A 14,865-nucleotide genomic window follows, 5' to 3' on the forward strand; every position below is an offset into this window, starting at 1 on the left:
GTCGAGAAACAAATTTCAGGTCCAAATGCCTGGATAACATTAAAGCCTCAACCCCAGGCCTCTTCCTGCAATAACTTCAACGCTCTCCTCCGTAGACGATAAAGGGTCCAGAGCCACTGTCCTGTCTAGTCTCCTGTTTCCCATGTATCTGCATGTAGGGAATGAAGGCTCAGGTGCTAGTTGGGGGACCCTGAAGCTGTGCCCACACTCTCCATTCTCAGGGGATGAACACATAGTAGGTAAAAAAAAAAAAAAAGGATGTTCCAGTGAAAAGTCAAATCACACAGGCAGCCCCAACCACACTTGTCAGAGCTCTCCATGCCAGAGAAACAGGCCCTGGAGCATCTCTCTTGGGAAGCATCGGAGGGCTTGGCAGAGCCACCCTGGGGTGTGTCAAGGAAAGGAACAACGGGGGGGCCCCCCTCTGCTTCCCTGAGGCCGCTCTGCTGTTCCTGGTCAGGGGGAGGGGAGCTTGTCACTGGCGAGCCGGTTAGGCAACATCCCTGGACATATAGGAGTTTAGGAAAGTGCTGTTTCCATTCGGGCCAGAATAGTTTTCCACTGAGTCACACTCACCAGAAACACCACAGGAGGCCCGCCTATCAGAGCCATGGCTGTGGAGAGCTTGCGCTTGTTGCCGCCACTGTAGTTGCCAGCATACTTTTCTCCGTACTTCACCAGGCCCAGTTTCCGAATCGCCCACTCACCGACCTAGAGCAATAAAAAGCTCCTTGACATCCTCTGGTTTGGTGACTTTGCCGTGTTTGCTTCCACTGCACTGAGTAAGACCAGATTCTGTCATCATGACCTGGCAAGTGCCACAGAGCCTAAAACAGGGACAAGGGCACTTCCTCCGTGCCCTCCAGCAGGGGCCTGCCCACAGCTCCCCACCCCCCTCCCCACCTCCACCCCACCCACCCCTGCCACCACAGACCCCACCCTGAAAGCAGGGGCAAAGAGCCAGCACTCCCCACCACTGTGTCCAGGAAGAAAGACAGCATGAAGCCGAGGGTCATGTGTGCGTCAGACCCACACGGTATGCTGTCAGGATGCCAGCTGAGGCAGGCGAGCTTGCTGCTGCCCACAGTACCTTGCCAACTTCCTTCTCTGGGACTCCCCTCAAGAGGGCAAAGAACTCCACGTGCTCTCTCCCAGTCATCAGCTCCGTGATGGCATCGAACTGCGGGCAGTAGCCCATGTTTTGATGGACTTCGTGGATGTCTGATAAGATACTGCAAAGAAAAACAAAACTGGTCAGGTTTGGGGCATTTGGACATATGCTGGTCAGATGATCCTGCCTAACGTTCCTATAAAGTACGCTTGTGTGTGGCAAAAATACCAGTGCGCACACCTGCTGTAGGAACAGCCTTTCTGCCCCCAGGACGCCAGCCCCTCCTGGCCGTCAGGGTTCCTGCCTCCATCCCGCCCAGTCCTTGCACCTGGCTCCCCCAACCATCTGTAGGCTCGGTGCCATTTTAGAATTCCTGAATCCATTCCAACCACAATGCCAAGTGTGTGACCGATAACCTGGTCACACGAACTTCCATCCCAGACTTGACTCTGAGGTCCAGTCCTCTGTACCAAGGGCCTTGCTTCTCCAAAGTCTCCTTCATTCAGATCCAGCGGAGTCCCAGCCACTCTGGGTGTGACCGCCCTCCGCACTCTGCTGCCCATACATGACGCGGCCACAGCATGTTCCAACCCGCTGGCCCTGCTCAGTATCCCACCAACGCACCCTCCTGGTTTGTAAGGCGACAGGAAAAAATACACCTGCAGACACAACCTGACATATAGTGGAGGGTCGGCGGTGAGGCACCATAAAGCCAGGACTGGGTTAAGAATCCGTGACGTGGGAGAAGCTCAGTGTCCACATCCAATCTGATAGCTGCACTTCAGCCCCCGGGCAGCCCTTGAGCGTGCCCTTTCGGCAGCATTCATTCCTCTCTGCACGTCTAATTAGGACTCCCAGGCCCACCCTTTTTCAGAACTAGGACTGAGGTGCCCATGGACTCTCCCTGGCGCTCACAGCCACACTGCCCAAGCCAGCTCTTCCAACCAGTCCCTGTGATCGACCTTCGTGTGGCCACTTATCCCCTCCACTGTTATACACCCAGGAGCCCGGTGCTAGGAACACGCCTCGGGGAGCAGGTGTGCCGCCTTACGGCTGCCATTCTAGAATTCTGTTCTCTTTAAACGTCCTTCACACTGCTACTGAAAAACCACGTAGAGACAGAGGAGGAGGCCCATAAGTACATTAAGTTCTTTTCTCAATTTTATTGGCCAGTAGCCCCCGCCCATTATTTTCAACTTGTGAATCATCGCCCATTAGTCACTTGAGAAGTAAACTTATTGGGTCACAACCAGTATTTTTTAATGACATGGTAGAGAGAAGAGTAAGAATTATCAGAGTGTACTATAAGTAGTAACAGGAGGTATTGTTTTACGAACCTTTATTCTGTGCTTGTTTATGCCTTTGGATTTACTGGGTTTGGGTGTAAGATGTATTTGCTAGCATGGGTCATGGTCAGAAAAGGTCAAAAGGCACTGCCCTGTGCCATATGGAAAGCCTACAGTAGCCCCACGGATCTCGAGTCCTCCAGGTGACACGGTCTCTGGGCTTCTGACGTGGAGAGCTGTACTCCCACTGATCAGACTGCCCAGTGACCGGCACAGTCTCAGGTGACAGCCTGTTGGCGGCCCCAAAAACTGAGACAACTGTTAGCGAGGGCAAGTGCGTACCCTTTGCCTTGTAGGGTTTTTCCCTGAGGACATACTTACAGAGTGAAAAGCAGAAACTAATAAATGCCCAACAATAAGAAATCCAGTAAATAAAATTCTACATCTTAGAATATGTAACCCTTTGGGAAATAGTTATAATATACTCATTAACAATGAAAACTAACTTTAAAACTCTAGATACAGTATGATTCAAGTTTATAGTCCATTTATATGTATATAAAAAATAGATTTGGGGTGATGGGAATGTTCTAAGCCTGGATTGTGGTGATGGTTCCAAAACTCTGTAAATTTACTAAAAATCATGCATTGTGCTCTTAAAACAAGTAAGCGGTATGATATATAAATTTCACCAGAATAAAGCTGTTAAAAAACAATGAGACGGGAAGGAGAGACAGAGGGGTTATCTCTAGAGAGTGGGAGTAGGCATGATTCTGAGTTTCTTCTTTATACTTGACTGTATTCCACCATTTTTATAAACTCTATCTATACAGTACTGTTGTGACCATAAACACACACAGAGGACGTATTTAAATAAGTAGTAAAAGTCTTCATAGCAAAACGCAGACCCGTTCTTTCCTCACCTATTTTTGTTAAGGAAAGCGTCTCCTCTGGTAACAGTGCTGTCTCCAGTTAACATCTTGAAAGTTGACGTCTTCCCAGCCCCATTAACTCCCAGGAGCCCGAAGCACTGGAAAAGATTAGGTAAACTGTGTAACAAATTATGGAAACTCTGAATCTAAGTGACCATTACAAAATACGGTCACCTCAGCTTAGCTTTTATATAGCATGACCCCACCATTCTCAAATATCAATGAAGAGTCAAATATTTTCTTTGTCTTAAGAAATCATATGGTCACTTAAACAGGTATTTTATAACGGGATCATTTTACTAGTAAGTGTGGGCGTATTCTATAATATTATCTGAGTCCTTAAGTTGAGGCCAAAGTTACTGAGTGAAAAACAGTAATGAAAGCCAACTAGTCAAATTTCACTAATCTAGCTAAAGGGCATAAAAGAACACAAACATGAATGAAACTAAGAAAATATAATTTCAAAAAATGTATTTGAATTTCATCATCATCTTGAACAGATCACAAAATCACATGTTGGGCGTGCATGTTTTTCTTACACTGCCTGAGATTATCCAAAATCACTCTCTTTTGACATGTGGGGTCCTCATCCCCTCAATGACTGACTGCTTCACAGAGACACAAAGTGAGAAGAAGCCTTTAAAAGCCACTTTGACCCCTTACAAACATTATCATTTGATTGGGTAGAGGCTGTCTGAATTAACAGGGATAAACACAAGGTAGAAAAAGTGCCTGTACCTCTCCAGGAGGAATGCCAACACAAATCCTGTCCACAGCAGGCTTCCTCTTCCTTCTATACACCTGCAAACAAAATGCAGAAGGTCATGAGCCACAGTGACTCACGGCGATCCCAGGCAGCTATGGAAGAGGGAACGGCACATCACGGGATAAACTCATCGACGAGACTAAGTCACACATAAGATGTGCTAAGAGCCTTGGTCTTCGGTCTGTCTCTGTGGCAACTGGTTTCTGAATGACTCTAAAGCTCAAAATACAAGTGAATTTCTTTTTATTTTCAATCTAATATTTTACAAAACATATTGGTCATTCATGTCTAAATAATACTTCATTTACTTAATATACAAAGAAATTTTTTTAAAATTAAATTCTACAGGGTAAAAAAATCTGTAATAGCAACATTGCAAATATTGTACATAATACAAAAAAAGTGGACTTCGGGGACTCTAGCACCCAGAGAGGGTGAAACAGACCTTCCCTCCTGAGCAATGGAGACAGAACAGCTTTATAGACCATGAAACTCAAATCAACCATTCAGTCTCCCTACTTAGCTTTGACTAGGTATACAACATTAGTATGTTTTAGTAATTAATACATGAATAAGCATGAAAAATAAATATACTCAAGAATGAGAATGCACATTACAAAGGCATCCTCTAATGCAGAAGTCCCCATGGTGTGTTTTAAATAAAGTTAAGTTGACAGAAGCTGGGTATAGATGCGCATTTTGAGAAGCAGACTCCTTTTACTAAGCACGTCACCAAGAAGCTAGTTTCCCACATTGAAGCCGAAACAGTTACAGACAAGCTGTCACAGCCTGTACTCACTGCCTTACCTTAGTCAGCTCCTTGATTTCCAAGATGTCATTCTGGCCTCCACCGTCGAGAATCCTCTGCCTTTCCCGCCTGACGTCTTCGTCCTCGTCATTCAGAGGAGGAAGCTTTGCATTCACAGGTCTTAGGGGGGAGAGTTAAGAAAAGTCAACCTTTCCAGAGATTTTTCAAGAGAAAGATCATTTCTAAAGCAGTCCTATAAGATCTACTCTTCAGTTCCCAGGACTGGCAGTGCTGGGGCCTGGGATGTCCACTTTAGGAACACAGTTTGATCATCTGCTCTGAGTTCAATTCAATCTAAACGCCATTGACAAGTATTTCCCGGTGCTTCTTCTCTGTGATCCTCAAACGGGGGCTCCAAGAGTTCTGAGAAAAAGCTCACCTGGGCCGGATGAAGAATCTGTACTGGATCAGAACAGTGATGAGGAAGAACACCGCCCCCTCCACGGCCATGGCGAAGAGGTTTCGTCCCACCAAGTCCCACGAGAGTGGCGAGACAAAGCGGTTCTCCCCTGGTAGACACAATGCAGAGATCCAGTCAGAATGGAAGGAAGCACCAGAGACCACGGCCCTTCCTCAAATTCACCCCTCTTCCTGGGAACACCAATGGTATCCCCCATGACAAGGAGAAGATATATAAGGGAGTGACCACTGTCCAAGCCTGATTTAGGGGAAGTTTGGGGGAAGCATACTGCGATTCAGTGCCGATCAGAGTTTCAGAGCAAAACATGTATTAGATCTGTAGCATCATCTAAGATATGTAATGTCTCTTTTTTAATAAGACGCAAAAATCCTTTGTAAGAAGGCAACAATCCAGGGTAATTTTTACCGTCAGTATTTTAACAGATTATAAGTTCCCCAAAGAAAGATTATAGAGAGCACTTTACAAAGATGCCCCTCTCAGTAGCATGTAATGTAACCTAGTGACCCAATCAAATCACCTAGTTTTTATACAAATATTCCTTCAAATTCCTTATACATCTCCTTTGCACCTCCAAATTGGAAAAAAAAAAAGTCTCTGTCCTAAGTCCCTTAAATAACACGACCCACCTAACTGACATGAGCCAGTGGATAAATAGTAATGTGGCCACAGGACAAATACTTCTAAAGACCATAAGGCAGAAAGAGCTGCAGCGATTCCCTTTGTATAGACCAGTGGTCGGCAAACTCATTAGTCAACAGAGCCAAATATCAACAGGACAACGATTGAAATTTCTTTAGAGAGCCAAATTTTTTAAACTTAAACTTCTTCTAACGCCACTTCTTCAAAATAGACTTGCCCAGGCCGTGATATTTTGTGGAAGAGCCACACTCAAGGGGCCAAAGAGCCGCATGTGGCTCGCGAGCCGCAGTTTGCCGACCGCGGGTATAGACTATGTGAAAGGTCATGTACGGCCACAGCCCCAGGCCCATGCTTGTCCTAATGAGCCCGAGTTTGCATCTTTCCTTGGGATTCGCTGCCTGCGTACCACATTCTCAATCCCAACCAGCAGCATTAGGCACTGGATTCAAGCTAAAGGCAGTTTTCTCCCTCCCTCCGAAATAGCCCTCTCACTTCTCTCAGGCACAAAGGGCCCTGTCACAAGGCCCATGCCACACCAGCTGTGCCCAGCCCTGTTAGTCGGGGGAGTCCTGTGCCCAGGCACCAGCCTCGTTCTGAAACAAAGGCCAGAGTCACAAGGCCCGTGCACGCCGCCACCTCTAGCACAACGCCCTCCGACTCCTGCCGGCACTCACCGAACCTTTCCAGGGCATCAGCCATGGCCTGGTTTTTCACCATGTCAATGAGCCCCCGTCCCAGGCAGAAGTGCGGGAAGATCAAGAACACAGACTTCAGGATATCATTGATGTTATTCAGCTTCTAAAAAAAATAAGACAGAGGGAGACTGAATGTCATGGGTGGTTTAAGCTAAAAACGCATCCAGGTCAGAGGTATGGGCGTGGAGAAGACATCTGGTTCCCTGAGGTCGAGCTGAGCCTTTGACTTCAGATCCCGGTAGGCAGCAGCAGCCGTAGCTGATGATATGCAACCTAATAAAACCTTTGCTCGCTAGAAAATTTGGAATGAACCTATGTGTATGGAGAAATATGAGCCAAGTTGGGAAACATGGTTATGTTTAATCAGAAGCAAATCCACCAAAATATTTGCTTAGCATTTTAAAAGCAAACTGCTCATGTCCAGGTCAATAGTTCAGTTCCAGGATTTTGTGGTCATTTAAACAATTCTTCTTGAACACATCAAGCCAGCACTAGGCAGCTATCAAACAATTGAGTAAGTTGCTATGTGCTGGATGCACGTGCTAGGGCACAGGTGAGGCCAAGGTCAATAAGAAATCGTCTTTGTTCTGAGGAAGAGTGACAGGAAACAAGAAATTACTACACAGTTGGGTATGTGTTGTATGGAGCATGAACTGAGGGCTCTGGAAGCACCTCCCATAGGGCAGGAAAGGAAAGCTCCACATCGGAGCTCAAGCAGGAAGGGTCAGCCAGGACTAGGGGCCCCTGGGACAGAGGAAGGGATTTTAAGCCAGGCCCACAGGGGTACGGTGGGTTGAAGGAGCAACTCGGCTGAGATTGCAGCCTCTTGGGGAAGAGGATGCACCTCTGGAAGGTCCTAAGTGCCAAGTTCAGGTGTTGGGACCAAGGCGACGACAGGAATGGACAGGGACCCTTGTTTACGGGATCTGTAACTGGAAGAACTGACAAGGTAACCAGTCAAACGTGGGAAATCAACAAAAGCAAAGCACGCAAGATGACTCAAATGTCGCCAGATCGGGGGATTGGGTGGATGACAACGCCATCCAGTGTGACAGGAAAGGCAGAGAAGCAGCAGGTTCTAGGGGGAAAGAGAATCAGGACATGTCGAGCCTGGGGTATCTGTAAATTATGGAGATGGAGCTCTGCACCAGGCAAGTGAGAATGCAAGGCTAGAGTTCCAGGGAACCTTCAGGGCTAAAGGTACAGAATTGAGAGAGAACAACATACAGCACCGAGAGAGGTGCTGGTAAGAGCCTCCGGAAGGAATGGTGCCAGCCAGAGACGGCACCGGAAGTGGAAAGCAAAGACGGAAAGTGAAAAAAGATCGGAAAAGCAACATATAGGCAGAAAAAAGTATAAAAGAACTTGTCGAAGCAAACAAAAACGTTTGATGAGAGAACTATAAGGAAAAGGAAGCCGAGGAAGAGAGAACCGGATACAGGACAGAGTGGTGGGGGGTGTGATACCACAGACACGTGGAGTGGGATCATGATTAAACACTGTCCCCGGCTCCCGGAGATGCTTAGCCCAGCGCAGCTGCTCTCCCTGCAGAACTCACATTGTCAGTGAAGAGCTCCAGCACGAAGGTGGCCACGCTGCCGTTGATCCCGATGAAGAGGTTCACGCTGGTGAGGACCACGTAGGCGGTGCTGGGGATCTTGAACACGAAGGAGGCGGGGTACATGAGCGGTGTGATCGACCACCTGGGGAGGCACAAAGACAAATGTCCACGGGGTGTCCCCCGCCTTCCCTCTGACATTGGGCACCATATGCCTCACCCACTGCTGCCACCCACCCAGGGGCACCTTACCCATACAGCAGGAGCAGGAGGGCGAGCACGGGCAGGTTGGTGGAGGACACGTAGGACTTCTGCTGGAAGCAGATGAAGATGATGATGACCAGCGTGGCAGGGACCACATAGTTGCACTGAAAGTGAAACAAGGAAATCGAGTTCGCCCCTATGTCCAAGATACAGCACATCCTGTCTTCGCTATCGTCCGACAAGAAAGGGCAGTGAACATACTGGAGAATAACTCTAAATTAATAAAGCCACATAAACTACTAATCAATACACTGAACAATACATTTTGACAAGCATTTTACCCTTGGCTGCTTTTATAAACTGAATGCCCTTGCTGTCTTTCCAAGAGCTGAGCCAAGGTGTCACACTCAGTAAACTTCCTGAACGATGGATCCCCGGTCAGAGTAATTTCAATTTCCCAGGCAGCAAATAAGCTTCCATTATTCTTCCCAAAGATGACTGTGTCGGTTTCATCATTAATGCCATGTTACAGTCTGCCCAAGTTCAATCTCACATATAATCTATTTATGAAGTAAGTGCTCATAATGTGAATGTCAGAATTGCTTCATCACACTGAGAATAATCTTAGAGTCTGTCCTGACAGAGTATCAAGAATTAAAATGCACAAATAGGGAGCACCTGAGATCTGGCTTCCCAGCCTATGTCTTGTCAGTTTGACACAAATAAACTCTTATAAAAATTCCCTAAAAAAATAAAAATAATTTTTAAATGCACAAATGAAGACCTGATCACGAGACAATTGTGAGAATTATAGCTGGCAGAACAGAGCACAGGGAGGGATGTGAGAGCAGGCTTGTCAGATGTAAGAATTTGCAGCTTTAGAGCACAGGGCTCTGCTTCAGTCTCATTCTACTCAATGTGTTTACCAACAACTTAGATGAAGACATGATTAGAGCAAACTTCAGAGGCTCGAAAGCACGGGAGGGACAGATGACACACAGGAAGGTGAGTGACATTCCTGAGTTCGGGACTTGGTCTTTCATCTCAGAAGCTCCTGTGTGGTGGAGTCAGACACGCAGTGAGCACTCAGAATGTGTTTACTGAATAAAGTAATTACTGGATCAAGGTAAAAGCAAATGGACACTAAACAAAATGCAGTTTAACGGCGATAAACAAAGTTTGGGCTCAAAAAAAGTCAACTGCATTGGTATAGAGGGAAAGAGGCCCATTTAATAATACTTGTCAACTAGAGATTTCAGTTCACTATCCAACGGCCGCCAAGACAGTGCTACTTCCAAAATGCGATGCCCTTGGGCTGTGCAATAAAGTCAAGGATACAGATCAACTCCCTCTAGGCTCATAGCTAATTCTGGGTTTTACTTGTCAAAAGGGACATTAACAATATGGAGCATGGCCACACAAAGGCAGTGAAATCAAAAGAATGACACGTCCGAGAGGCTTGTGCATCATCATCACCCACACGGGGACTGTGCTCTAGAGATTACACAATGTGTCCTCAGAGATCGTCATATCCGGGGAAGACGTAGGTTCAGTGAAAGTTGTCTTCACTTATCTGAGGGGCTATCTGGTGGGAGAAGCATCACGTGTGCTCTGTATGGCTTACAATTGATGGAACTCAGAGGGAGATATATTTCAACTCCACTTTCCGAGAAGTGGAATTTCGGAATTCTTTGAAGTCCTCCATATTGGTCTGAACAAAAGCAATGCATTGTAGCTGGCGTGAAAACGTATTTGCAATAGATGGATAAGCTTCAGGTAAAATGTGTCGAGTTTTCAGATGACAGACAGATTTCCTAGTAAGACAAAGAACACCCTGACTCTGGAGGGTCATCCCTATCAGACAAGTTATAGGCACTGGAGTTTGGACTGGCTTCCCCGTCCATGTCTCTTTGAAAAGTTTTGCATTAGGGATTAGGTGGTGGTGATACTAACTGCCGTCAGAGTGGACAGATTTCCTCTCGGGTGTGGGATGGGTGCTGTACTTAATGCTCCTTAAGTACATTGCACTTAATTACAACGCCTCTGTCATTTTCTTTCTCATTCATCTTCAGATGAGCAAGGACACCATAACGAGAGCCAGAGGCTGTCATCCACGCGTGGCCCCACTGGAGATTTATGCACAGCAGCATGGCGGTGCCCTTACCATGTCCCAGACAAAATTGGAGAGCCAGTAGATGACGGGCTTCACCCCGCTGATGAACTGCAGGTGCTTCGCCTTGCTGACCCGCTCCTGGATCAGGAACACGACAAAGCTGGCTGGGACGAAGGACATGGCGAAGATAACACAGATGGACACAAGGACATCCACCGATGTAGTCATCCTGAGGAAGAGGCAGGCAGTGAGGACATGAGGGGCCACTGATGCAACTGATGACTCCATCAGGAGGACACACAGACACGGACACACACACACACACACACACGCACGCACGCACGCACGCACCCACACAAATATCTGAGCATAACCCAGGGAAAAAATAACCTGCTCACCAAATATTTTTTTTCAGGGCTAACGATTATTATTTTCAAGTAAAAAAGAATAAAACAAAGCAAAAACCCCCCTAACCTGACAATTCCAATGCAACACTGACTGCACTGAGGTTACAAAGGGCCAGTGTCATAACGAACTATTAATGGGAGTCCGAGTGGCCTAATGACCTTATAAGAGCAATTAAGTTGTGAATTTTCACTCACAAAGGACAAGTGTAGGTTGAAAATTAAATAAAGCAGAAATGTTAGTGTGAAACCATTCAAATAAGTTCATTTCTAGCTGTAAATAAATGTGAAAACACCAGTGTGTGGCCTATCAGTCTAACACATCTATCAGATGCTTAGAAGAAGAACGGTCTTATAAGCTCAATAAACAGGGTTTAATATAAATTATACATGTAAATGTTATAGAAGCTTGGTATAAAGATTCCAGTGACACATATTGATATTTTTTACAAGTTAAGCAAAAAACAATAACTGTGCCATGCCCCTTATACCAGAAAGGGACCCAACATGTGTTGAATATAAACCAAATGCTAAACTTGGCAACTTACATGAACTGCTTCGTTTAACACCATACATCTAGGAAGTTTAGAAACCAGATTCAAACCCGGATCTCCACAATTCCAAAGGCTCTATACACTTTGCCTAGTGTGTACTGGCTTAACCTCGCACACATACACACAATTCAGGAATTAAAAACACAAGCTGATAAAAGTACGTTTCACCAAGTTTAAAACCAGCGAAAGACAGTTGATGGCGGGCTTCTCTTTTTTTATTAAACACTGTATTGATGGCGAGTTAAAATATTTGGGGGATGTTATTAACAACTTAACTTACATGAATCCACTAAATATAATGGTTTTTACATATATGAGTCATTTATTTATCTTTGGCACTTTAATCCCTGCCAGCCAATTCCTAAACTGATCATGTTCTGTCCAGAGCCTGGACCAAACCCAGACATACCCTAATATAAGTGTCTCTCCAGCTGTTATACACAACCAGCGCAGGGTTCCTTCCTCCATTCCACCATCACCCCCAACACCCTCTCCTGCCCCCACCTGGTCCACGGAGACGGAGACGTAGCTACTTACAGAGCCACTTCCGAGAGCTGCTGCTTGGTGAGATTCAGGGGGTGGTTGAAAGCAGTGATCCCGTACTGGCTGGGGTTCGCCCCCTTCTGCAGGTTGGCCCGCAGAATGGCGTTGTTGATGACATTCAAGAAAGAGCTGATGGCATGCCACCCCTTGTTATTGAACCACACCTGAAATAAAACACAGAGGTACAAGGTAATGCTCCCAAACCCTGTTCTTGGAGGGGGTGCGTGCGCGCGCGCGCACACACACACACACACACACACACACACATACACGCACGTGCGCCTGTAAATTTCAGAAATCCCAGTCACGCACCGAGACAAAACATTATGGTCAGAGAACGTGGCAAAGCGGTAAGGGCAACCAGGTGTACCAAGCACTGACCGTGTGGCCAGGCACAGTGCCGATTACCCTCTATGTTTAACTCATTTAATTTTCATCACGGCTTTGAGAGAGCCTGAGTACTCTCTCCATGGTAGAGGTTAGGAAACTGAGGCTTAGAGAGGTCAAGGTCACAATGGTCCACCTGCTGTGTCTGGGGGCAAAGCAAACTCTCTGAATCACTGCATTGCACGTCCTCGCTGGTGAGGCTACTAGACTGCTCTCTCTGCCGTGCCTACCCCATCAGGGCGCTCAGGAGCTGAACATAGGGTTACTGTGCATCAGGAAGCTACCGGAACAAAGGGCTTTACCTTGACGTTGTTTTTCGTGTCCAGTCCTGTCATGAACCTTCCCAAGCTGCTGAGAAATCGATCCGAAGAGCTGTCCTGTGGACGACAGAACCTGCCTCAGCTCAGACGGCTCGCAGGAGCAGCAGGACAACCTTAGGACGGGCACCGTGACTACCTTGTTCATTAAAAGGAAAGCTGAAGCCTCCGAGAAACGAGTGGCCAGAAATCTAAAGCACCGCTGCTGCCATGAGCCACAAGTCTCGAAGGAACCACTGGGAAGCCCTGTGATTCAAAGTCCCAAGACTTCCATGTGTGTCTCTAACTCAGGGGTGGCTTCAAAATGCTCCCCTGGCGTCATCCTAGGGCCCAGGGCTACCCTTGTGGGGTCTGGGCCTCAAAACGGAGATACAGACTCGAGGACTATCCCTGCGTCTGTGATCCCAGCGTCCCCATCATCTGACCCCCCTCAATTCTTAATTAAAAATGGGAAACTCCAGGCACAGAGAAATGAAGTGAATGCTTAGTGAGTCCTAATACCTGCTGAACACCTACAGAAAAGGATTCGTTTCCTGTTTAACAGTGACCTCTTTGGAAAAGTATGTTTGATGTGAAGTTTGCTTACCTACTGGCTAAATTCATAAACTTAAGTTACTGGGAGAGACCTGGACTTGTCTTTGGTCTATGCTTTCAGATCCTAACTGGTCACTGAGTCCCAGCTCGGTGTTGGCTGGCACAAGATGCTAACTACTCAGGACGACGTTGTACCCAAGTCTTACACAATGAGGTGCTCAGTGATCGGATGCCCCTGCCAACTGCTCCCCTGTACCAGCAGCTCTGGGCCCCTTTCTGACATGTCCTGGGAGGGACACCGTACCTTGGCCAGGTTCAAGTGTTTCTTTATTTGCCTGATGGCATCGTTAACTTCTTGACTTGGAGGAAGTGCGTGAGAATTGCTGACACCCAGGGAAAAGCCGCCATACCTGGAAGAACAGCCTGAGGTTAAAACACAGACAGCGCAGGGCACAGGACCCTGGACACCACGTTTCCTGCAGGCGAACTGCTTCTTCACAGCAGCACCGAAGTTAGACCGAGAGAAAGTTACCACTGGACTCCTTTAGGGCAGTGGTCGGCAAACTCATTAGTCAACAGAGCCAAATATCAACAGTACAACGATTGAAATTTCTTTGGAGAGCCAAATTTTTTAAACTTAAACTTCTTCTAACGCCACTTCTTCAAAATAGACTCGCCCAGGCCGTGTTATTTTGTGGAAGAGCCACACTCAAGGGGCCAAAGAGCCGCATGTGGCTCGCGAGCCGCAGTTTGCCGACCACGGCTCTAGTGGATTCTGGCAATCTCTTTCCTTACCCTTAGGGTTCCTGCCCAAGTAGCAAGGGTCTGGGCCTGACTACAGACAGAAGCAGCTCCTCCCACCCTGGTGCTCAGGCCTGAACTTGGGTCTCAAGACAAGCAGATGGGCCCAGCCGGTGTGGCTCAGTGTTGAGTGTAACCTATGAATCAGGAGGTCACTGTTCAATTCCTGGTCAGGGCACATGCCTGGGTTGTGGGCTCAATCCCCAGTAGGGGGCCTGCAGAAGGCAGCGAGTCAGTGATTCTCATCATTAATGTTTCTATCTCTCTCTCCCTCTCCCTTCCTCTCTGAAATCAATAAAAATATATTAAGCCCTAACCAGTTTGGCTCAGTGGATAGAGCGTCGGCCTGCGGACTGAAGAGTCCCGGGTTCGATTCCGGTCAAGGGCATGTACCTTGGTTGCAGGTACCTCTTCAGTAGGGGGTGTGCTGGAGGCAGCTGATTGATGTTTCTCTCTCAGCGATGTTTCTAACTCTCTCTCCCTCTCCCTTCCTCTCTGTAAAAAAATCAATAAAATATATTTAAATATATATATATATATATATATATATATATATAAATAATTTTAAATAAAATAATTTAAAAAGTCAAGCAGACAGGAAGTCAGGACAAGGAGTGAGGACACTGACCAAGAGGCCAGAGGTTTACCATAATGAGCCCAGGTCTGCTCTGTTCACAGTTCTGTGGGGCCTGGCCCTCAGGAAAAAGGCAGGGAGGGAAAGCGGAAAGCAGTGTCAAAGAGTCACGCTGTGAGGCAGCCACATAAAGTAGCCCATTTTTCATAAGATGTTAA

General features: G+C 46.9%; 1 protein-coding gene across 2 annotated transcripts in view; it reads right to left on the bottom strand.

The window, feature by feature from the left end:
• The window catches only part of ABCA1 (ATP binding cassette subfamily A member 1), a 114,353-nt gene that overhangs the window by 6,520 nt on the left and 92,968 nt on the right, over positions 1-14,865 (bottom strand). For both annotated transcript variants that reach the window (XM_080669975.1, XM_080669976.1), the window contains exons 34-46: positions 13,577-13,682; positions 12,724-12,798; positions 12,029-12,198; positions 10,585-10,762; positions 8,469-8,584; positions 8,217-8,361; positions 6,638-6,761; positions 5,283-5,412; positions 4,903-5,023; positions 4,068-4,130; positions 3,321-3,427; positions 1,091-1,232; positions 577-711 (exon numbers count right to left, since the gene is read on the bottom strand). In XM_080669975.1, the coding sequence (XP_080526101.1) occupies positions 577-711; positions 1,091-1,232; positions 3,321-3,427; positions 4,068-4,130; positions 4,903-5,023; positions 5,283-5,412; positions 6,638-6,761; positions 8,217-8,361; positions 8,469-8,584; positions 10,585-10,762; positions 12,029-12,198; positions 12,724-12,798; positions 13,577-13,682 (1,612 nt within the window). The remainder of the gene's footprint in view (positions 1-576; positions 712-1,090; positions 1,233-3,320; positions 3,428-4,067; positions 4,131-4,902; positions 5,024-5,282; positions 5,413-6,637; positions 6,762-8,216; positions 8,362-8,468; positions 8,585-10,584; positions 10,763-12,028; positions 12,199-12,723; positions 12,799-13,576; positions 13,683-14,865) is intronic.

The sequence above is a fragment of the Plecotus auritus genome (genome assembly GCF_963455305.1).
Source record: "Plecotus auritus genome assembly, chromosome: 5".
Lineage (NCBI taxonomy): Eukaryota > Metazoa > Chordata > Mammalia > Chiroptera > Vespertilionidae > Plecotus > Plecotus auritus.